General features: G+C 45.1%; 1 protein-coding gene across 1 annotated transcript in view; it reads left to right on the plus strand.

The window, feature by feature from the left end:
* The window catches only part of PIGL (phosphatidylinositol glycan anchor biosynthesis class L), a 231,771-nt gene that overhangs the window by 202,968 nt on the left and 3,533 nt on the right, over positions 1–25,270 (plus strand). Inside the window, exons 5-6 of the mRNA XM_040338623.1 lie at positions 1,762–1,793; positions 12,486–12,619. Coding sequence (XP_040194557.1) covers positions 1,762–1,793; positions 12,486–12,619 — 166 coding nt within the window. The remainder of the gene's footprint in view (positions 1–1,761; positions 1,794–12,485; positions 12,620–25,270) is intronic.

The raw sequence follows: 25,270 nt of genomic DNA on the forward strand, positions 1-25,270 counted from the left end.
ACCTACAGGTAAGCCTATAATAAGGCTTACCTGTAGGTACTGTAAATATCTCCTAAATCTGCACAGTTTATTTACCATATACACTTGCACCGACTTCATCGGCGCATGCGCACTGAAGAAACGTCTAAATCGTGCCATTTCTAAAGGGCCTGTACCGTGTGCATGCGAGGGAGTGACGTCTTTGCGGCTCCAGCCAATCACATCACTGGAGCCTGCAAACCCGTAAATAACTCTGGGAGACATGTCGCCGGTCACAGCTATATACGGGGACCGCTGCAACAGCTTCGATCTAAGGTAAGTATTTGATAATGAGCTAGTATGTGATGCATACTAGCTCATTATGCCTTTGTCTTGCAGGGGTTTTTTTTCCATATGGGTTTATAGCCACTTCAACTCCCAGACGCTGAACATATGCGTTCATGGTGGCAGGAAGTTATTTGCTGGGAAGGTGCTCCCAGCGCCCTGAATGAGCTGTTGCCAACAGCACTCAGTCAAGGCTTCTGATCGGGAGCCAGCAGGATGGGCTTCCACGCATGTGACTGCTGTAAGAGCCAGTCTACAAGACAAGAAGTGAAGGGAAAGCTCTCTCATAAGACACAGATGGCAAAAAAAATAAAAATACAGACAGTTAGGTGGATTCAGAGAGAGTTAGGCCGGCGTATCAGTAGATACGCCGACCTAACTCGGAATCTGCACCGTCCTAAGTTTAAGTGTATTCTCAAACTGAGATACACTTAAACCTATCTAAGATACGATGGCTTGCGCCGTCGTATCTTAGGGTGCAATATTTAGGCTGGCCGCTAGGTGGCGCTTCCGTTGAGTTCGGCGTAGAATATGTAAATACATAGATACGCCTATTCACGAACGTACGTCCGCCCGTCGCAGTAAAGATACACCGTTTACGTAAGAGATACGCCGCCTAAAGATAAACATGCCCCCTAGGTGGCGTAGCCAATGTTAAGTATGGCCGTCGTTCCCGTGTCAAAATTTGAAAATTTGACGTCGTTTGCGTAAGTCGTCCGTGATATGGGCTGGACGTAATTTAGGTCCACGTCGAAACCAATACGTCCTTGCGGCGTACTTTGCCACAATGCACACTGGGATATGTACACGGACGGCGCATGCGCCGTTCGTAAAAACCGTCAATCACGTCAGGTCACCCCCCATTAACATAAAACACGCCCCCTCAGCCTAATTTGAATTAGGCGCGCTTACGCCGGCCACATTTACGCTACGCCGCCGTAAGTTAGGAGGCAAGTACTTTGTGAATACAGTACTTGCCTATCTAACTTAAGGCGGCGTAGCGTAAATACGCTACGTTACGCCGCCTTAAAGATGCAGCGGTCTTTATGAATCCACCTAAGTGATTTTATCCCTCCCTTTCTCTAAAATTAAAAAAAGAAAGTTTGGGGTTTAGACATACTTCAAATGTTATGATTTTTCATGCATGTGAGGTTATGCATAACACCAACCACTAGAGGGCTGCAGCTGCTTATTTTGAAGGTTTTACAACAGGAATTACTAGAGCAATTTATGTACAGTACACGTAAATAAGATAAATAGGACCTGAAGTAGAGGACTTATCAAAATGACATATCAGATTCCTTAGATAGTCTTCCCAGAGAATAAAAATAAAGCCTTGTTGGTCATTATAGGCAAGTTATCCATTTGTAAAAACGTTTTTTATTGGCTACTGGCGAATCACATTGACGTACTGTATATCTGAAAAAATGGGTACTTATTTCTTCTTTTATTTTACAGATCTCTGCATGATTCAAGAAAGTTACCTGAAGGTACACAGCTTCCTTTTATTGTATCCTAGGGTATAAATATCTGTTTGGGCTTCTACTAACAGAGTAGCTAGGCACAGCCTGGGTGATCGCTGTGTCTAGGTGCATGTACTTTCAGATGATATGTTCCCATTTAAAATAACTCAAGAGACACCTTTCCACTACTATACTTGTATCAGAATCAGCCAACACGGCTACAATTCTACAGTATAGCAACAGTGACAATAAAAATGATCAGTGACGGGTCTTGAGAATAGCGGCTTTATTTATTGACTTGGAACGGGGAGTGTAATGTATAGTAACTTAAAACATTGGAATTGGAATTCAGCTTTTAAAATCTGAATGTAGGTAAGGTTAAAAAAAACTTGATTTTTGGTTGCTGTGTAATATTTTATGTCATTGCTGATTAATCAAGTGGATAAGGGGTGTCCAACCTGTGACCCACGGGCCGCATGCAGCCTATGATGGCTTTGAATGCAGCCCAACACAAAGTCGTAAACCTTTTTTTGTACAGTTTTTGGAAAAATGCATTCACACTTAATGCCGCGTACACACGATCGGAAATTCCGACATGAAAACCGTGGATTTTTTTCCAACGGAATGTTGGCTCAAACTTGTGTTGCACACACACGGTCACACAAAATTCCGACCGTCAAGAACGCGCTGACGTACAACACTACAACGAGCTGAGAAAAATTAAGTTCAATGATTCCGAGCATGCATCGAATTGATTCCGAGAATGCGTGTTTTTTTGTGTGTCAGAATTCCATACAGACGATCGGAATATCCAACAAGAACTTTTCTTGTCGGAAAAATTGAGAACCATCTCTCTAATTTTTGCTGCCAGAATTTCCGACAGAAAAAGGCCAATGGGGCCTACACACGGTCGAAATTTCCGACCAAATGCTCACATCAAACTCTTCTTGTCAGAATTTTCCGATCGTGTGTATGCGGCATTGGCCAACACTCAAAGAAAAATTTGACAGGGCCTCTTTTTAACTTCCCAAACAAAAATATCCCACCATTCACAATCACGCCTTATTCATGTCATCATTTTTCGGCAGCATCTATATTTGTGAGAAACTATTTTCAAGGATTAAGTGCAAGAGTAGAACCAAAAGATCTGATGAGCACCTTGAGAATTCATTGAGATATGTTACTACGGTGCTTTGAAAAAGTATTCCTACCCCCTTGAAATTTTCCACATTTTGTCATGCTACAACCAAAAATGTAAATTTTATTGGGATTTTATGTTATAGATCAACACAAAGTGGCACATAATTGTAAAGTGGAAGGAAAATGATAAATGTTTTTCAAAATTCTTCACAAATAATTATATGAAAAGTGTTGCGTGCATTTGTATTCGGCCCCCTTTACGCTGATACCCCTAACTAAAATCTAGTGAAACCAATTGCCTTTAGAAGTCACCTAATTAGTAAATAGAGTTCACCTGTGTGTAATTTAATCTTAGTATAAATACAGCTGCTCTGTGAAGCCCCTGTAGGTTTGTTAGAGAACCAAAGTGAACAAACAGCTTAATAAAAGCCAAGAAACACACCAGACAGGTCAGGGATAAAGTTGTGGAGACGTTTAAAGCAGGGTTAAGTTGTAAAAAAATATCTCAAGCTTTGAACATCTCACAGAGCACTGTTCAATCCATCATCTGAAAATAGAAAGAGTATGGCACAACTGCAAACCTACCAAGACATGGCCGTCCACCTAAACTGAAAGGCCGGGCAAGGAAAGCATTAATCAGAGAAGCAGCCAAGAGGCCCATGGTAACCCTGGAGGAGCTGCAGAGATCCACAGCTCAGGTGGGAGAATCTGTCCACAGGACAACTATTAGTCGTGCACTCAACAAATCTGGCCTTTATGGAAGAGTGGCAACAAGAAAGACATTGTTGAAAGAAAGCCATAGGAAGTCCCTTTGCAGTTTGTGGGAAGCCATGTGGAAGAAGGTTCTCTGGTCAGATGAGACCAAAATTTTTTTTTTTTGGCATAAAAACAAAACACCATGGGGGTTATTTACGAAAGGCAAATCCACATTGCACTACAAGTGCAAACTACAAGTGCAAAGTGCACTTGAAAGTGTAGTTGCTGTAGATCTGAGGGGGACATGCAAGGAAAATAAAAAAACAGCATTTTAGCTTGCACATGATTGGATGATAAAATCAGCAACACTTCCCCTCGTTTTAGATCTACCCCTCAGATTTACAGCAATTTCAAGTGCAGGGCAATCTTAGAAGAAAACCTGTTAGAGTCTGCAAAAGACTTGAGACTGGGCTGGAGGTTCACCTTCCAGCAGGACAACACCCATAAATGGCCCAATCAAAGTTCAGACCTAAATCCAATTGAGAATCTGTGACAAGACTTGAAAATTGCTGTTCAAAGCCGCTCTCCATCCAATCTAACAGAGCTTGAGCTACAGTGCCTTGCAAAAGTATTCGGCCCCCTTGAACTTTGCAAACTTTTGCTACATTTCAGGCTTGAAACATAAAGATATAAAACTGTAATTTTTTTTGAAGAATCAACAACAAGTGGGACAAAATCATGAAGTGGAACGAAATTTATCGGATATTTCAAACTTTTTTAACAAATAAAAAACTGAAAAATTGGGCGTGCAAAATTATTTAGCCCCTTTACTTTCAGTGCAGCAAACTCTCTCCAGAAGTTCAGTGAGGATCGCTGAATGATCCAATGTTGACCTAAATGACTAATGATGATAAATAGAATCCACCTGTGTGTAATCAAGTCTCCGTATAAATGCACCTGCACTGTGATAGTCTCAGAGGTCCGTTTAAAGCGCAGAGAGCATCATGAAGAACAAGGAACACACCAGGCAGGTCCGAGATACTGTTGTGGAGAAGTTTAAAGCCGGATTTGGATACAAAAAGATTTCCCAAGCTTTAAACATCCCAAGGAGCACTGTGCAAGCGATAATATTGAAATGGAAGGAGTATCAGACCACTGCAAATCTACGAAGACCTGGCCGTCCCTCTAAACTTTCAGCTCATACAAGGAGAAGACTGATCAGAGATGCAGCCAAGAGGCCCATGATCACTCTGGATGAACTGCAGAGATCTACAGCTGAGGTGGGAGACTCTGTCCATAGGACAACAATCAGTCGTATACTGCACAAATCTGGCCTTTATGGAAGAGTGGCAAGAAGAAAGCCATTTCTTAAAGATATCCATAAAAAGTGTCATTTAAAGTTTGCCACAAGCCAGCTGGGAGACACACCAAACATGTGGAAGAAGGTGCTCTGGTCAGATGAAACCAAAATTGAACTTTTGGGCAACAATGCAAAACGTTATGTTTGGCGTAAAAGCAACACAGCTCATCACCCAGAACACACCATCCCCACTGTGAAACATGGTGGTGGCAGCATCATGGTTTGGGCCTGCTTTTCTTCAGCAGGGACAGGGAAGATGGTTAAAATTGATGGGAAGATGGATGGAGCCAAATACAGGACCAGGAAGAAAACCTGATGGAGTCTGCAAAAGACCTGAGACTGGGACGGAGATTTGTCTTCCAACAAGACAATGATCCAAAACATAAAGCAAAATCTACAATGGAATGGTTCACAAATAAACATATCCAGGTGTTAGAATGGCCAAGTCAAAGTCCAGACCTGAATCCAATCGAGAATCTGTGGAAAGAACTGAAAACTGCTGTTCACAAACGCTCTCCATCCAACCTCACTGAGCTCGAGCGGTTTTGCAAGGAGGGCAAACATTTCAGTCTCTCGATGTGCAAAACTGATAGAGACATACCCCAAGTGACTTACAGCTGTAATCGCAGCAAAAGGTGGCGCTACAAAGTATTAACTTAAGGGGGCTGAATAATTTTGCATGCCCAATTTTTCAGTTTTCTTTCTCGTACATCACGGGACACAGAGCGGCATATTCATTACTATGTGGGTTATATGGAGTACCTTCAGGTGATGGACACTGGCAATCTCAAACAGGAAGTGCCCCTCCCTATATAACCCCCTCCCATAGGAGGAGTACCTCAGTTTTTTCGCCAGTGTCTTAGGTGTTGGTCACGGAATAGCTTGCCTCCATATCCTTAGGATTTTGGCAGGCTAACCGGATCTGTCCAGAGTGCCTCAGTGCCGAAGTGGACAGTACCCGGGCCCCAAAATCCATGGGGTTTTGCCTATAATGCCCTCTCTGGAGGGCTGGACCCCGGGCCCAGGACTTGGTGCTTTTTTTCCAAAGCCGAAAGTATCCTGCTTGCCGGGGTGCTATATAGGTCCAGGACAGCGGTTCCTTCTAGGACCCCAGTGCCTGATGGTCTACTACACTACCCACGGAGATGGGAGAAGATTGGACTGTGTTTGCTTGCAAACGTCCTGCGGCATGGAGCAGGTAAGTGGGGAGCCTGCGGAACTTGGTTCGACAGCGGGCTCCCCAGGGGTGATCAAAAGGGGGGGTAGCCTAAGTATGCTCTGCATAGGCACCTTGGTCACTATGTCTGTGTGTAGACAGGATGGTCTGATTTCCCCCCCCCATCTCTGGTTCCCCTGTCCAAGTAAGTCTTTGCTGGCCACCTGCTGCCCTGCTGGTCAGATAGGGTCATCTTTGAATCTCTTCTGGGCAAAGAACTGAGCCCTTAAGAGTCTCTGTTAGCTGCCTACCTGTCCGGGGGTTCAAATTTGCCGCCCTGCAGCCGACGGCTCGATCCTCTCTCCCTGCCTCTGTAGCGCCTGGCGCGCGTCTCCATGTGTCTCTCTCCTTCCTGACAGGCGCGCGCGCGTGCGCGGGCACGCCAAAATAGACGGTTTCGCGCCGTTCGGGAGGAGGGGGCGGAGGGAGCGCAGGAAGAGGCGTGCCTTCGCGTCTGTTAAGAACAGACAGGCTGCATTCATGGCTCAGTCTGAGCTGATGCTGGAGGAGAGGGGACGCAGAGCGGCACTCCGGTGACCCCCGGTGGCAGGAAAGGGGTAGTACATTCTAGGCTTGGCCTATTTTCTTTCTACAGCCAAAAATTCCCCTTTGCAGCAGGTTGGAGGCCGCAAAGGATATCTGGTGGGGCCATATGTTTTGAAAAAAAAAAAAAAAAAAAGGAATATATATATATATACACATTTTATTTAAAGGAACATAATATCATAGAAAAAAAAAAAAAAGAGATTTTTTTTTTTTTTCCTTTGTTTTTTGAATAAACATACTCGGCCTCACCAGGGGTTTTTGGACACTAGTAATCCTGCTGTTCCCTAAACCTCTTAACTATTCCTAGCTGCAAACAGTCAGTTGTTGCATGCAGGGGTACCTCGGTATTGTACTATGGCTCCCAAAGGCTCAGGATCAAAAGGGGCAAAAGGTGCCAAAAAACAAAAGGGCTCCCCCTCGGATTCTGAGGACATGAGTCAGGCTATGCCGGTACTCTCCCCACCTAGTAGCCAAGTTGTGGCCGCCTTGGTTGAGCCAATAGGGGGGTCTGGTGAGGCGGCTGGCCCAGATCCACCCAACCCTGTGTTTGTCACAGAGGAAATGCTAGCTGCCTCTTTGGGTGGGCTAGAGGAAAGATTGGCGGCTATGTTCGCTAAGTCTTTACCAGGCAAGAAACGGACTAGATCCCCTTCGCCTAAATTTGTATCCTCAGATGCTGAAATTCTCTCGCCGGAGGAATTAGAGTTTCAGGAGGACCTACTGGACGAGAATCCAGAGGGTTCAGAAATTGAGGAATCTACTGTTGAAGAACCATTCTCAGCCTCCCAAGCGGAGAGTCTGTGGGTCCAGTCTTTGACAGATATGGTTCACTCAGCATTTAAGTTGCCTTTACCGGAGCGCCGGGGTCCGGTAGTTTCCTCTTTGGGCTCCTTAAGGGCGCCTTTGAACAACGCAGTTTTTCCGGTCCATCCTCTTTTGGAGGAATTAATTTTCCAGGATTGGGTACGACCAGACAGAATTTTTCTGCCGCCTAAAAAATTTTCTGTTATCTACCCGTTGGAAGAGAAGTTTGCCAAAAGATGGGCGCTCCCAGCGGTGGATGCTGCCATCTCATGTGTGAATAAATCACTAACTTGCCCGGTAGAAAACATTCAAATGTTTAAGGACCCGGTTGATAAACGTTTGGAGACCCTTTTAAAAGCTTCCTTTGCTACGGCAGGGGCAGTGGTACAGCCAGCAGTTGCTGCTATCGGAATCTGTCAAGCTTTAAAGGACCAGACTAAACAGATGCTTAAGGACATCCCTGCCCAGCAGGCAGAGGAGCTATCTGATATACCCAGAGCTCTATGCTTTGCGGTGGATGCTATAAAGGACTCTATTCAGCAAGCGTCTCGTTTATCACTATTTTTAGTGCATATGAGAAGACTCTTATGGTTAAAAAACTGGGCGGCCGAGCCCCCGTGCAAAAAGCTTTTGGCAGGTTTTCCCTTCCATGGAGGGCGACTCTTCGGAGAAGATCTGGATAAATACATTCAGACTATTTCGAGTGGTAAGAGTACGCTTTTACCAGTCAAAAAGAAGTTTCGGGGGCCTACATGTAAAAGGCAGCTTTCCCCGGCTTCGGGGCCCTCAAATTCCAGGCAGTACCGACGGCCTCCTGTACGATCAAACTTTAACAGCAAATCACAGGGACAGGCCTCTGGCGGCAAGAAACCTTGGTATCGCAAACCAGCTAAGCCAGCCCCTAAGTCTGCCTTATGAAGAGGCGCCCCCACCCATGAGGGTGGGGGGAAGGCTTCACCTCTTTGCAGAGGTTTGGGAAGCCAACATCCCCGACGAATGGGTCCGGTCTACTGTGGCCGCAGGTTACAGACTAGAGTTTCTAAAAATCCCTCCTCCTCATTACCAGGAGTCAAGAGTACCAAGCGACCCTGTGAAAAAAGCCGCATTGTTAGCGGCATTGAATCATCTGCTATGCCAAAAAGTGATAGTAGAAGTACCAGTCCGGGAACAGGGATTGGGGTTCTACTCCAACCTGTTTATCATCCCAAAGCCCAACGGCGATGTCAGGCCAATTTTGGACTTAAAGGGAGTGAATGCGTACCTAAAGGTCCGCTCATTCCGGATGGAAACTATTCGGTCAGCTGTCGCCGTGCTCCAGAAGGACGACTTTATGGCGTCCATAGACATAAAGGATGCTTACCTTCATGTGCCAATTTTTCAGCCACATCAAGTATTTCTACGCTTCTCGGTGGCTCAACGTCATTTCCAATTTATGGCGCTCCCTTTCGGGTTGGCTACGGCCCCCCGGGTATTCACGAAGGTCCTAGCCCCAATCCTAGCCAATCTAAGGACCCAAGGAGTCACGGTCTTGGCTTACCTGGACGACCTCTTGGTTGTAGACCACTCGTCTCCTGGCCTGGAGCGAGCAGTGGCCCTCACAGTTCAGTACCTCGAAAGGTTCGGCTGGGTCCTAAATCGAGACAAGTCAGCATTCCTGCCCACAAGGCAGCTGGAATATCTCGGCATGAGATTGGATACAGAACAACAAAAGGTGTTCCTACCCCTATTAAAGGTCAAGGCCATCAAAGAGCTAATACAAATAGTTCTAAGAAAGAAAAGGCCAACTGTTCGCCTATGTATGCGACTACTAGGCAAGATGGTGGCCACATTCGAGGCGGTTCCGTACGCTCAGAGCCACACTCGCATCCTGCAGGCAGCCATCCTGTCAGCATGGAGCAAGAGGCCTCAGGCCTTAGAAATTCCTTTGCCACTCTCACCAAGAGTGCGGCAAAGTCTATCTTGGTGGTTAAACCCTCAGAATCTCCTGAAGGGAAAGACTTTCAGTCCTGTGACCTGGAAGATAGTAACCACAGACGCCAGCCTGTTTGGCTGGGGAGCAATGTTGGAGGGTTGCACTCGCCAGGGCACTTGGGCAGCAGCAGAGAAGCAGTTGCCCATCAATATCTTGGAGCTCAGAGCTGCTCGACTAGCCCTCAAGGCTTGGACGTCCAAACTGCAGGGGTTCCCGGTGAGAATACAATCGGACAATGCCACGGCGGTGGCATACATAAATCACCAAGGGGGAACCAAGAGTCAAGCCGCTCAGAGAGAAGTGAGCTTGATTTTCTTGTGGGCAGAAGCCCATGTGCCCTGCATATCGGCTATATTCATTCCCGGAGTGGACAACCTACAGGCGGACTTCTTAAGTCGCCAGACTCTGTTGCCGGGGGAGTGGTCTCTGCATCCACAGGTCTTTCAGACACTCTGCCAGAAATGGGGAGTGCCGGACGTGGATATCATGGCATCGAGACTGAACAAGAAGCTAGACAGGTTCATGTCCCGCACAAGGGATCCCAGGGCCTGCGGAACCGAGGCGTTAGTTTGCCCTTGGCATCAGTTCAAACTTCTTTATGCATTTCCCCCGCTCCAGTTACTACCCCGCCTGCTGCGCAGGATCAGGGTGGAGCACATACCAGTCATCCTGGTAGCTCCAGCATGGCCCAGAAGGGCATGGTACTCACTAATCCTAAAGATGGTAGTGGGAGACCCTTGGACTCTTCCTCTACGGCCAGACCTGCTATCGCAAGGTCCGATCCTCCACCCTGCCTTACGGCATCTAAATTTGACGGCCTGGAGGCTGAATCCCTGATTCTCAGGGGTAGAGGTCTGTCTCAGAAAGTAATCTCTACCCTAATCAGAGCCAGGAAACCGGTCTCTAGGGTGATTTATTACAGGGTCTGGAAGGCCTATGTAGGCTGGTGTGAGTCCAAGCGATGGCTTTCTCGCAAGTTTACCATCGATAGAGTATTAAGTTTTCTCCAGCTAGGAGTGGATAAAGGACTGGCATTAAGCACTATCAAAGGACAGATTTCAGCTTTGTCAGTGTGGTTTCAGCGGCCGCTGGCCACCCACTCGCTAGTTAAGACCTTCCTTCAAGGGGTCTTACGTATTAATCCTCCAGTTAAATCCCCGCTTTGTCCGTGGGATTTAAATCTTGTTCTGTCAAGTTTACAGAAACAACCGTTTGAGCCGTTGGCTGAAATTCCTTTGGTTTTACTGACAAGGAAGTTAGTATTTTTGGTCGCCATAGTTTCCGCAAGAAGAGTATCGGAACTGGCGGCCTTATCCTGTAAGGAACCATATCTTATTTTTCATAAGGACAAGGTCGTTCTCCGCCCTCATCCTTCCTTCCTACCAAAGGTTATATCCAGTTTTCATCTAAACCAGGATTTGGTATTACCATCCTTCTTCCCTAAACCTACTTCCAGAAAGGAAGGGTTGCTGCATACCTTGGATATTGTCAGGGCCATGAAGGCCTATCTTAAAGCTACAGAGAAGATCCGGAAAACAGATGTGTTGTTCATTTTACCGGATGGGCCCAAGAAGGGGCAGGCAGCTGCAAAATCCACCATCTCGAGATGGATTAAACAGTTAATCACTCAGGCCTACGGCTTGAAAGGGTTGCCTCCTCCGTTATCATTAAAGGCTCATTCTACTAGAGCCATGGGCGCCTCCTGGGCAGCACACCACCAGATCTCTATGGCTCAAGTTTGCAAGGCGGCAACCTGGTCTTCTGTCCACACGTTTACAAAATTCTACCAGTTGGACGTAAGAAGGAATACTGATACAGCCTTTGGGCAGGCAGTGCTGCAGGCTGCAGTTTGAGACCCTCGGATTCCGGGGGGCTCCCTTTTGAGTTAAATTAAAAGATTTATTTTTTCTCAACTAAGTTGGATTTATTATGATTTGAGTATATCTCTAAATTAAATCCTTTTGTCTTGGGAAGATGTTCTCCCTCCCCTCATTGTAAGCATTGCTTTGGGACATCCCACATAGTAATGAATATGCCGCTCTGTGTCCCGTGATGTACGAGAAAGAAAAAGGGATTTTTAATACAGCTTACCTGTAAAATCCTTTTCTTGGAGTACATCACGGGACACAGAGCTCCCACCCCTCTTTTGGGGACCATTTTTTGGGAGGCATACTGCTTGCTACAAAACTGAGGTACTCCTCCTATGGGAGGGGGTTATATAGGGAGGGGCACTTCCTGTTTGAGATTGCCAGTGTCCATCACCTGAAGGTACTCCATATAACCCACATAGTAATGAATATGCCGCTCTGTGTCCCGTGATGTACTCCAAGAAAAGGATTTTACAGGTAAGCTGTATTAAAAATCCCTTTTTTTATTTGTTAAAAAAGTTTGAAATATCCAATAAATTTCGTTCCACTTCATGATTGTGTCCCACTTGTTGTTGATTCTTCAAAAAAAAAATTAGTTTTATATCTTTATGTTTGAAGCCTGGAATGTGGCAAAAGGTCGCAAAGTTCAAGGGGGCCGAATACTTTCACAAGGCACTGTATTTTGCAAAGAAGAATGGGCAAAAATGTCGCTCTCTAGATGTGCAAAGCTCGTAGAGACATCCCCAAAAAGACTTGCAGCTGTAATTAAAGTGAAAGGCGGTTCTACAAAGTATTGATTTAGAGGTGCTGAATACAAATGCACGCCACACTTTTGTGATCTTTATTTCAAAAACCATTTATCATTTTCCTTTCACTTCACAATTATGTGCCACTTCTGTTCTGTTCTGGTCTATCACATAAAATCCCAATAACAAACATTTACGTTTTTGGTTGTAACATGACAAAATGTGGAAAATTTCTAGGGGTATGAATACTTTTTCAAGGCACTGTACTGTATATGTTTGATTCTAATAAATCATGATCATTTGCGATAACATTATTCCATATGATTTTGTTATGAATGAATATCTGACATTATGTGTCTTCCTCTCTGCAGGGTGCTCTGTTGTGGTTTTGGAATCGGTTAACGTCTTCAGGAAATATCTTTCTGTGCTAGATATACCAATCAGCTGGTTATTCCATAGTGATATCCTCTATATATCATCCAAGACACAATATAGACAGGCCAAGGTAACTGTATGAGCTGTATTTGTTCTAATTATTTAGTTGATTAGGGGGGTATAAGCAGACTGGGCTCACACACACAGCCCATGTTAAATGGTTATGTTTATACTATAGGCATGCCTTCTCCACTTTTTACTCGGCTAGACACTGTATAGATAAAGGTGATTATTGCGCTATACCAAAAAAAGGTGAAAAGGAAATGCAGCTACACAAGAATGTGAGAAAAATTCAAGAACAAGTGGAAGTAAGTACCGTATGTTGCGCTGAAATAGTGAAATATATATATAAATCACTAACAATATAAACCCAGCAGGGTAAAATAAACAGTGAAAATCAACACAATAAAATGTAAAAATATAAACTAAGGGCCAAATCCTCAAAAGAGATACGCCGGAGTAACTGCTGTTACTCCGTCGTATCCCTGGTCCTAACTATGGAACTGATCCACAGAATCAGTTTTCCATAGTTAGGGAGAAGATCCGGCATGTGTAAGGGACTTACACTGCCGGATCTTAGGATGCAGTACCGCATCCGCCGCTGGGGGCATTTCGTGTCGAAATGCCGCCTCGGGTATGCAAATTAGCACTTACGGAGATCCACAAAGCTTTTCTGCTTCGTTTTTTCTCCGTAAGTATTAAGTTGCATACGCAAAATTAGGGCTGCTTTTACATGGTGTAAAGTTAGTACACCATGTAAAAGCAGACCCTTCTGTCTAGCGACGCGTTTTTTTTTCGAATTTGAATTTTTTTTTTCGCGCCGTATCTTTTTTTTTTTCCGACGCAACTTTATTGACCCGTCGCAATCCACAAAGCCCGGCGTAACGTAATTTCGCGATATGCACGTCGGGAAAATGACGTCACAAGCATGCGCAGTACGGCCGGCGCGGAAGCGCGCCTCATTTAAATGGGAATCGCCCCCATGAAATGAGGAACGTCTTGCGCCGGCGGAATTTAAGTTACACGGCCAGAAATTTCTACGTGGATCGGGCACTTAGGTAGAAATTTTAAGGCAGTGTAACTTAAATTAGAATTTCGCCGTTACGCCGGGTCTTTGTGGATTTGGCCCTAAGTCCACAAGTGAAACTCGTATAATGACAATGTCCGTCACGAATGGATGAAGAATCTCACGGTGAAGATATCATAGAAGCTGTATGAACCATCACAGGGAGTATGCCTTCAAACAAATGGTATGACTTAAATACGCTTACCGAAACCATTGGACCCGACTGTCAGTGACAACAGATCAATCAGACATGGGTATTCCCAATCAGTAAGTGGACCGGATGATCACAGGAATCCAGAGGAACGTCAACTACTCCTTGGTGGAATCCGGATTGAAGTAGTCACAAATGGAAACGGTGGACCCAGTTGTTCACGACCAGGGATCAATCAGACATTGATGTCCCAATCTTATGGGCAGATCAAACGACCCAAATGGTACGGAGGTAATCCAAACATACAGTATGACCAAATGGGAGAACCATAAAAAACTCACGTCCACAGAACATGGAAAGAAAGAAAAAAGGGGCTTCCAATGGTGCAGGTCAAAAAAGGTGGGTTCTTAATTGATAAAAAAACAACATAAAAAGTGATCACAATTGGATAAAAGCAATATGGGAAACGGTGCTTTTATCCAATTGTGATCACTTTTTACTTGTATGTTGGTTTTTTAGTCACTAGCTCACTGCTTGCTGAAAACCAAGAACTGAACGATCCACAGTCTTCGATCACTCAGTCCTCGGTGTTCGAATCGCTGCTGCAGCCATCTAGGTGAGTATGATTGTTTTTCATTTTCGATTTCCACATCTTGGGTTGTTATCCTTAAGGCTAAATTTCTACCTAGAACATTTGATAACCCAAGATCTTGTGATTACTAAAAGATATTATGTGATATGATATCATCATGCGATATTCTTAATTAAATGCCTGAGTAGACTTTACACTGATACAGCTGGATCAGACACATGATTTAATTCTTCTTAGTTAGAACTTGCACAGACATGTTTGTGTTGACTTTAACCTCCCTGGCGGTATGATTCTTTCAGAAAAAAGATGCTGAAAGCGGTACCATTATTTGCAAGGAAATTTGGTGTTTTTTATACTGTAGGCCTGTAATTTTTAGGAATAACTCACTTAAATCTGACCAAACAAGAGACTAGTAGGCATCCCGGGTATGACATTTTTTTTAAAACAAAATTATAAATGATAATATAATAAATAATTATAAATAATTATAACAAATAATAATATAATTCTAATAAGAATTATTCAATAATGTAATCAACTCAAAATCACTGAAATTTGCTCAGTTGCAGAATTGTCGCTGTCATTACTTTTATTTTTTTATGACGAATTTCCCCACAAATCGCTATCGCACAATTCTGCAAGTGATTATAATTTATTATCGCTGTTTTCTAGCTGCTCTAAAACCATTTTTGACATAAAGGGACACTTTTGGTTGCTATGGACAATCTACAGTTTGCAGGGAGAAAGAACAGTTTTTATTATATAAAAGAACATGTAGGGCACTGGGCAGACCACTAGGGACAAGGGGGGTGTGTATTTTTTACATACAGTACTGTAATCTATAAGATTACAGTATACTGTATGTAATGTGTTTGTTTACGTTTTTGAATTTGGCGTCGATCACCACCCCCGTGCGTCGTAACGTCGCAGGGAACAGAGATCGGCGGCACAGGAGGACGCTGTGTGAATCGAGCGAGGTCCCGCTCGCTCACACAGCGGGGAGGCATCGCTGGATCCAGGGACAAGGTAAGTAACTTTGTCTTTTGCTGCAGTGAGGCAAGCCCGAGTCTGACTCGGGGTTACCGCTTTTGGTATGAAAATCTCACCCCGAGTCAGACTCGGGAATACCGCCAGGGGGGTTAATAATAGAATTCTCCATTGTTTGAGTGTGTACATAAAGACGCATGCGTGTGTATATCATTCATCGCACAAAGCCCTTGCTGCATTTGTATTGTAACAGCGCCAATGTTTATTAGCCGTAGCTTTAGAAAAACATCTTAGTGAGTTATCTTATGACTTATTTTTTAGGCTCCATTCACACTTGTACTTTGGAATACAACTTTGGTGCAACTTTGACACTACTTTGGATGGGTATGACTTTGGCTTTGACCAAAGATAATGGACAACTGTTGCACAACTTTTGCATGTAAAACATTCAGGTACTACTTCCATGCAACATTGAAGTCTATGGCCCTCCTGTTGCATGAAAGTCAGACCAAAGTAGTGCACAAATTACTTTGAAGTAGCTGCAGCTTTAGGTCGCACATTACTGACCGATTATCATTGGAAAACATGGGGTACGACTTGTCATTTGGATTTGAGATCCAAAGTTTTATGACAAGTCGTACAAGTGTGAATGGACACCAAACCTAAAAACCGCCTGTACTTTCTGTTCCATATAGATGTAAAGGGTATATCAATGCTAGGAACTAAAGTTAAAGTGGTTGTAAACCCTCTCTGACCACTTTCACTTACAGGTAAGCCTAGATTAAGGCTTACCTGTAGGTGCAAGAAATATCTCCTAAACCTACACGGTTAAGGAGATATTTGCAGAAAGAACTGCACCGATGTCTACGGCGGACAACGGCGCAGGCGCACTGAGCGTGACGGTTTTATCAATGGGATCATGCCCTTACCGCGAGCTAGTGCGGGGATCGTGCCGGTCCCGCGCGAATGTGCGGGAGTAACGTCATCGCCGCTCCGGCCAGTCACATCGGCGATACACGGAAGGGACTCGTAGGCAACATGGCAGCGACGACGGAGGGGAACGAGGAGTCCTTTGGGGGCTTCGATCTCAGGTAAGTCATTCATAATGAACTAGTATGCTATGCATACTAGCTCATTATGCCTTTCTCTTGCAGGGGTTTTTTTTTTTTCAGGGGAAAAAAAAAAAGAGGGTTTACTTCCTCTTTAATAAGCAGCTGTGCACTATAACCCAGACACCAGGCACAGATAATATATGTAAAAAGAGTGCAGCGCTAAACAATAAAGTGCATTCGTGCAAATACAGACAATTATCAGTATACTAATGTGCAGAAAATCAACAGTATATAAACAATAATAACTGAAAAAAGTTTAAAGACACATATGCTAAATTATATCACATGTGAATAAAGTGCAATTGTGCAAACAAAAAGTTCATACAAAGCTGGATTCCATCAAAGAAAGTCTCATGGAAGAAGACACCTGATGGCGACACCCATCACCATAAAAAAAAATGGAGGCTTACCAGAAAGTCAGCGACTCTAGCTGCACTTGAGCGATCTTTGCTTGATCGTAATTTACAAACACTGGCCCAGATTCAGGTAGATCCGCGCAATATTTGCGTGGGCAAAGGGCAACGATTTTTGCTCTGCGCCCACGCAAATATTTCAATTTGCCCGCGATTCACGGAGCAGTAGCTCCGTAAATTGCGCGGGCGCTATGCTAATTAGCCCTGCGTAAGGGCGCCTAATGTAAATGATCCCTGTCGGGGGCGGGAATCATTTAAATTAGGCGCGCTCCCGCGCCGAGCGAACAGCGCATGCTCCCTCGGGAAACTTTCCCGATGTGCATTGCGGCAAATGACGTCGCAAGGACGTCATTTGCTTCTAAGTGAACGTGAATGGCGTCCAGCGCCATTCACGAATCACTTACGTAAACGACGTGAAATTTAAATTTCACGAGCGGGAAGGGCGGCTATACTTTAGCATTGGCTGCCCCTGCTATTAGCAGGAGCAACCTTACGCTAAAGTCGCCGTACGGAAACTCCGTACCTTGCGTGCGCAGAGCCCGCGCAACTTTTGTGAATCGGTGGTAGTATGCAATTTGCATACTATACGCCGATCACAATGGCCGCGCCCCCTAGCGGCCAACGCAAGAATGCAGCCTGAGATATGAAGGCATAAGGAGGCTTATGTCTGTCATATCCTAGGCTGCAGTCCGCGTAGCGATGTTCCTGAATCAGGGGCATTCGCTACGCGGGAGCAAAACAGCTATTGCATAGGTTGCGCGGGCGCAATAGCTTCTTGAATCTGGGCCACTTTCTTCTTCCATGAGACTTTCTTTGATGAAATCCAGCTTTATATCAACTTTTTGTTTGCACAATTGCACATTTAATTTAGCATATGTGTCTTCAAACTTTATTTACAGTTATTATTGTTTATATATTGATGATTATCTGCACATACTTCCTATTCCATGCCTTTGTGATCCTATTGCAGATTTGTAGACTTCCCTCTAGGGGTTGTTATTGAATAAGCTAATCAGCACCACTGCTGAACAACTGCCAATATATCATATTACTGACATAGGGAGTGCATTGTTTTCAGTTTGTCTTGTCAGCCTGATAGTAGGGGAGCTCCATGACTGTGCTGCACTGCTAAGCAGGAGGTATAGATAGGCTGCACATGTAATATGCAAGAATTACTTATTCTACTGAAGATCCACATGCAAACTATGTAACAAGACTAAAATTCCCGCATAAACTATTCCAATAAATTTGGAAGAAGTGGGGAAGGTTCACCACTCTTTGTTTTCTTTGGGGATATTTCCCATCACTTCCTTTTCTGAAGCCACTTTTGTATCCACCCACAGTTTGTATCCAGACCAAAAGTAAGGTAATCCCACCACTGACAAATGGTTCTGGAACAGGGAGGTACCTACCCACATCTGGCAACCACAGCTGATAATTGTTTTGACACCCCCTCCCTCCTCCAAAATGTTAGTAAGAAATAAAGCACACAGCACACTGTGCCAAATTGAGGGTGTGACCAAATTGCACTAACAGTGGGAGGGGCTTAACGGGACATAGTTAAATAAAACCTGAGCCCCCTATACTCAGCACATATATGCCATAGTCCTTTAACCCACAAATTATGCTTTAAAGTGATTCGAAAGCTAAAACATTTTTTTACCTTAGCGCGTTTCCTGTATTAAAGTAAAAATAGGATTTTTATAACAGCTTACCTGTAAAATCCTTTTCTTGGAGTACATCACGGGACACAGAGTCTTAATCATTACTATCTGGGTTATATTCCACCATCAGGTGCTGGACACTGGTGTAATCAATTAGAACAGGAAGTTCCCTCCCTATATAACCCCTCCCATACTGGGAGCACCTCAGTTTTTGTCCCAAGCAATAAGTGTCCCAATATCCCCAAACAAGAGGGGTGGGGACTCTGTGTCCCGTGATGTACTCCAAGAAAAGGATTTTACAGGTAAGCTGTTATAAAAATCCTATTTTCTTTATCGTACATCACGGGACACAGAGTCTTAATCATTACTATCTGGGATGTCCTAAAGCAATGCTTACTGAGGGGAGGGAGACACCAACAATGCAGACTGCCATCAGACACAAGGAATTCTAATGCTGCCTGCCGCATATTGTGCCAACAAAAAAAGGCTGCATCCTCCTGCCGTCTTATGTTCACTTGATAGGATTTAGTGAACGTAAGCACAAACGACCAAGTTGCAGGTCTGGCAAATCTGAGTCATAAAGGCTTGGTAATGCACCCTGCATGAAGTGCTTACTATCCTGGAAGGGTGTACCCCAAAAAGAAACAGGGGGAAGCCCTCTCTATAAACCACAAGCCTGAATAATAACCTGATGAATCAACATTTGACAATAGTTGATTTAGACGCTGCCTGCCCCTTGCTGGGGCCTCCTGGTAGCGCACCAACATCAGTCTTCCGTATCCGAGCAGCCGCTTCGGATAGGTCTTGACCTCTCTTACTATAACGAGAGAGCGCATAGCCATTTTAATAGCCGATCTGAACACTGCCCGCCCCATCTAGGGGCTTTCTGGCAACAAAACGTTAGGTTTCTATATCTGAAGCCTTCAGATAGATCTTTAGCTGCTCTTATCTTTATTAAGAGAAAGCAATAACCTCTCCTTCCGCGGATCAAGGTCCTGAAAAAAAGGAAAAGGAAGGCAAGAATATCTTAATTCAAGTGAACACTGGATCCTTCTAGCCAATAAGGTTGGGTGAGTATTTAACATCACCCTTCTTGTACAAATAATTAAGTATGGCTCTATACAAAGAAAGTTGCCAATACTCTCTTGCGGAGGCAGCCGCAACCAAGAACACCAATTCCCTCTTTAGAAGGATAAAGGGAAATATTTATGGTGCATCAGCCCAAGGTGCTGACTCTGTAAGCCAGCATACTGGATCCAATCCTCCGAGCACAAGGGCGCCTTAACTGGCGGACTTATACCTGTCACCCCTTGTATAACGGCCCAGATCAAGAGTGTGCCGAGATCGGACCCTTGATGGAACTTAAGGCCAGCTCCATCTCTTTTCCAATGTAGAAAGGTAAGAATTTTACCTATGACCTACTACCAAGGATTCCACCCCTTGGTTTCACACCAGGAATATGGGTCTTCCATATCCTAGGATATCAGGTCCTGGAGGCCAGCTGTCCTGTATGAATCAAGGTAACTGCCGCTGATTCTGTACGCCCCGATCCTCAAGAATGCACGCTATAACAGCCAGACCATTAATACCCATGTATGCAAGACAGGATGTAACCCTGCAAAGCAGGCCTGGACAAGCTGTAAGAGACCCTGGGTCCTCTACGATCAGTTCTGCTGTCCCTGCGCAGTAAGGTTGTATGGGCTATGCTGGAGCAATTAAGCCAGCTTCCGTTCTCTTCTGATGTAGCATGGAAGCCACGAAGTTTGCGGCCCTGGGGGGAGATAACTCATAAACCAGCGACAACTGGGCCCCCAGGGTCACTAAAAAATCTGTCCCGCATGCGGGTGGATCCTTTGGCCTTGACACAAAGTTGTTCCACCTCTTGTTGAACCTGGACGTCAACACCCTTTATGTGCAGGGTAACGTTTCTGTGACATTTGGTCAGAAAAAAATCGGGGTGTAGAGGCCAATCTCCCGGACCCGATTGTTGATGGCTCCAGCGAATCGCCTGCCAATCTAGCATTCCATGAAATGACAATTGACAATATGCAAGGCACAAGCTCTTCTCTGGTAACCAAAGTAAACCACTAGAGAGGCATAGTCATATTGTATTCAGACAGAGCAACCCTGTAACCTAAACGTTCAGGTCCTTAAGCCGGATGCTCCATCCGTAGCTCTAGAAAGCTAGCAGATAAGGCTCCCTAGGAGCTTGACCACCTTCCCTGTGCCGTGGTCTCTTCCAGGCCTGGATTCTATCCCTAGAGGCCAGTCCTCGCAACCTGCTCCCAGGTAACGGGTATGAAGGATATTCCCTTCTGCCAATCATTCAGTTAAGAACCCTAAACTGAAATTCCAGCATATCCCTGGGACAAGACTCCTAGGATAATGCTAAGTTAGGATCCACTCGTTCCAGGCCGACAGAGCAAAGTTTATATCAGCCTTGAATAAAACTGAGCATAGGGAACTGTGTTTGAATAAAGACAGCATATTCCCTCTAGACTGGGATCCCAACCCAGGAGTTCCAGATAATTAATCATGCTGGACTCCCCTAGGCCCAACCATGCTGCTGACTGATCTGTCAGCACGAGTTTGCCTCGGAAAGACATTACTGCTAAACTGTGGGCCTTTAGCCCTGCTAGAGGCGGGCCCTAGCAGCCTTGTAAATAAACACACCTGCAAATAGCTCCCCCTATGTACATGTGGCAACCTTTAAAGCCATATGCCTCTATGGAAGCGTGTGTTCATAGAAGCTTGAGTTCATAAGAATATGTTTTCCGCAAATACACAAAAAAGGGGGCGTGCTGTATACACGCATGCATATAGCATGTGAGCTATGAACAAGCATCCTGCAAGCAAGTATGCGCCTATGTAAGGCCAAGGAATCCTGTATAATTAAGGAAACCTAATTATAATGCCTCCTAAGTCAAACTCTAGGCAACATGCATTCTTATGCGATTCAGCAAATTTTCATGCGATCCAACATCTATGCATCTTAAGCACTCCTGTGCGGACAAGTACCCTTGTGGGACCAAGGATTCTTGTATGATCGAGCACCACTGTGCGATCCAGCAATTTTATGCAATTAAGCCTTTTAATGCGATTTTTGGCATTTTTGCGGACACAACCTCTCTGTGTGACCAAATATGCCTGAGTAATCCAGGACTCGGGTGATCAGATAACCATGTGTGAACCCGCATCTTTATGCACTCCAGCATCTTTATGCGATTTCAGACCTTTTTGTGGAAAAAAGCCTCTCTGTGTGACCAAATATCCTTGGGTAATCAAGGATTGTGGTTTGTCAGGTAAACCTGTGTGATTCCGCATTTCTATGCACTCCAGCATCTTTATGCGATTTCAGGCACACCTGTATAAAACAAGCCTCTCCGTACGACCAAATATCCTTGGATAATCAAGGACTCGGGTTATCAGATAACCATGTGTGATGTCGCATCCTTAAGCCTTTAAGCATTTCCATGCGATTTTAGACATGCCTATGGAAACAAGTCTCTCTGTGTGACCTAAATACCCTTGGGTAATCAAGGACCTGGCTTAACAGGTAACCATGTGTGATCCCGCATCTTTATGCACTTAAGCATTTTCATGCGATTTTAGGCATTCCTGTGGAAACAAGCCTCTCTGTTTGACCTAAATAACTTTGGGTAATCAAGGACCTGGTTTATCAGGTAACCATGTGTGCTCCCGCATCAAAATGCACTTAAGCATCTTTATGCGATTTTAGGCATTCCTGTGGAAACAAGCCTCTCTGTGTGACCTAAATAACCTTGGGTAATCAAGGACCTGGGTTATCAAGTAACCATGTGAGATCCCGCATCTTTATGCACTTAAGCATTTTTATGCGATTTTAGGCACTTTGCTGTGATTAAACACTCTTATGTGAACATATAAAATCATACGAACAAAATAACATGTCTCTTTTATGTGATCAACAATAAAACATGCTTTGTTACCGGTTTTTACCCCACATGCATTTTGAACATTCCAAACTCATGTACCTCATGCAAACATGTGGACTGTAAAGAGGCAGTTATGCTCTGCAGATGTGCGTCTCCGCAAACCTGCAACGTTAGCCATGTGCACAGCAGCAAATGTGCACCCCCCCTGTTGTGCATTCGGTTAGCCTGAAGCCAACACCAGGATGAGGACTTTAAAGAGACAGAGGCTCTGACCATCTAGGCTAAGTGAAGTTATATGCAGCTTGGATCTCTGAAAAGACTGCAGCTGCAACCAGAGCTTTTGGGGCTTCTGATAGTTTTCTCCTCATTAACACCTGTTATCTGTTCTCTGACAGTGAACCTTCATCCTCAGGTCTTTCAATCCCTTGTTTGAGGATTTAGAGCAGGGAAAGGGACACACCCTGTTTTCTGCTTGTGAGGCTGCTGTGTATATAGCAGTTAACCTCTTATAGACCTATACATGCAATGCAACAAAACATATGCAGAGTGCTGCAATGTTGGGGGAGGCTCACGCCTGACAGGGCTGATAGCTAATTACGTGAGCTATCTTAAGTCTCTACAGGGGAGGATAGTATCATGCAAGCATGATAAAAAGGGGCCACCAGATTTAGGTGGTGATACCCCTTCCTATCCCTGAACCCTCTTTTACGGGGAGACAAAAGAGTCCTAAGCAAAAGCAGAGGAACTTTAACCCTGGTGCATCAACAGCTGAACTTAGTCTAGCAAATTATGCTTGCTAACACAGCTAGATGCCGAGTAGGTGTCTTAAATGAATCTGTATCCAATTTCCACAAGGTGCTTACGTGCTCAAGCTACCGTGTCCCCCTGGCTTCTCTGACGTCTGGGCCTTTTGAAGGGGCCGCCCTGCGTCTGCACCATGAGCCGGCACACGTGCGCCAGCGGCAACCACATCGTCCCCCCGCCTTCAAAGCGCGCCCCTCTCACGCACGCGCGCGTAGGGGAATGGTGGAGGCGGGGGGAGAGGGAGATCCCCCAAGGAGCCGTAGAGACTACGAGGGACCCCCCCCATCGTGGCAGAGCCTGAAGCGGAGGTAGTAAGCCGCACCCTAGATCAGCTAACCTTGAGCTTCCGTTTCTGGAAAGCATGGCAAGCGAAACACCCGGAATGTCCTCTTAGGGCCCTTCGTGGAAAACAGATAAGACATACTCATGTAGGGGTACCAACCTCCTGAATGGGAGATCTATGGGTATTACAGCCATCCTGTCTCAACAGACATAGTGGTTTCTTTGCCAAGGCACACATGCATTATAGGCAAGACCCAATAGCCCCTTCAGCGGAGGACTAGGACCCACTAGGGGAGGTATATGGGTGCCAGAGCCATCCTGTCTCAAAAGACTTTGTGGTTAAGTTGCCCATGCATAGAAGCATAAAATAGGCGAGACCCATAATCCCCAATGGAGAACCCACTGTCGGACCAAGTCCCGTAGGTACCTCCGCTTACCTTTCCACGCTGCAGGGTATTGCAAAGCAAGAGGCCCAGCCTTCACCCCTCAACGCGGGCTTCGTCTCAGACCTTCAGGGACTGGGGTCCATAGCAGGTCACCTCTCCCCTGGACCTATATAGCACCCTGGCAACAGAAAAAATATTTGGTCTTTGACATCGACCAATGTACTGGAACCCAGGGTCCAGCTCTCAGAGAGAAGCATTATAGGCAAAACCTCGTTCTTCGTACCGAGGCCCGGGTACCGTCCACTTTGGCTATGAAGCACCTTGGACGGATCCGGATTTTATGGAGGCTTTTTACATCCAGCATGGATCCCTCCAGTGGAGCTCCTCAGAGCACATGTTAATTCGTGACCAACACCTTAGACACTGGTGAAAAAACTGAGGTGCTCCCAGTATGGGAGGGGTTATATAGGGAGGGAACTTCCTGTTCTAATTGATTACACCAGTGTCCAGCACCTGATGGTGGAATATAACCCAGATAGTAATGATTAAGACTCTGTGTCCCGTGATGTACGATAAAGAAAATAACATTTTATACTTGCTGTGCTCCCTGACCCCCCTAAATATTTAGTCTTTAATCGATCCAGCGCTGTGCACTGCTGCATCTCTTCTCTCCCTTTTCCCTCTACTCATAGAGAGACAATATTAAATGCTCCTGCTGCTGTCAACCGAACAGTCAGTTGACGGGTTTCAGCCTATAAGGCCTTAGTCATAACCACCATTTCACAGGGCAGGCACGTATATCAAGGTTATTATTATTTTTTAAATATCCTTCAGAAATGCTTTAATGACTGTGGCACACTCATTTTCATAAAATTAAACTCTTCCATTACACATCCTTTTCTACACACTGCTGACCATAGAGAAGAATTTCCCTAAATTCTCCCTCAGTACAGACCCCCCCGAAACACAGACCCCACAGTACAGACTACCCTTCCCAGCACAGATGGTGGATCCCACCCCAAGCACAGACCCCTCTGTACAGATGGAACTCCCCAGCACAGACTATCCCCCCAAGCAAAGACCCCTACGTATTGATGCCCAACAAAAAAAATCTTAGTACAGACTTCCCTACCCCAGCACAGACACTTCAGTACAGACTGGCTCCCCTAAAATTCTTAATCCTCCATTCCAGCCCCCACTCCTCAGTACAGAGCCAGTACAGACCTCCCCACCCCCCAAGTGCAGAACCCTCAGTACAGACACCCCCCATCCCTTCTTCTTCCCGAAGTACAGAATCCTTATTAAGGCTAGGCTCACATATATGTGGGTGTGAACATGTGTAAATTGTAT

The sequence above is a fragment of the Rana temporaria genome, chromosome 2 (assembly GCF_905171775.1).
Source record: "Rana temporaria chromosome 2, aRanTem1.1, whole genome shotgun sequence".
NCBI lineage: Eukaryota > Metazoa > Chordata > Amphibia > Anura > Ranidae > Rana > Rana temporaria.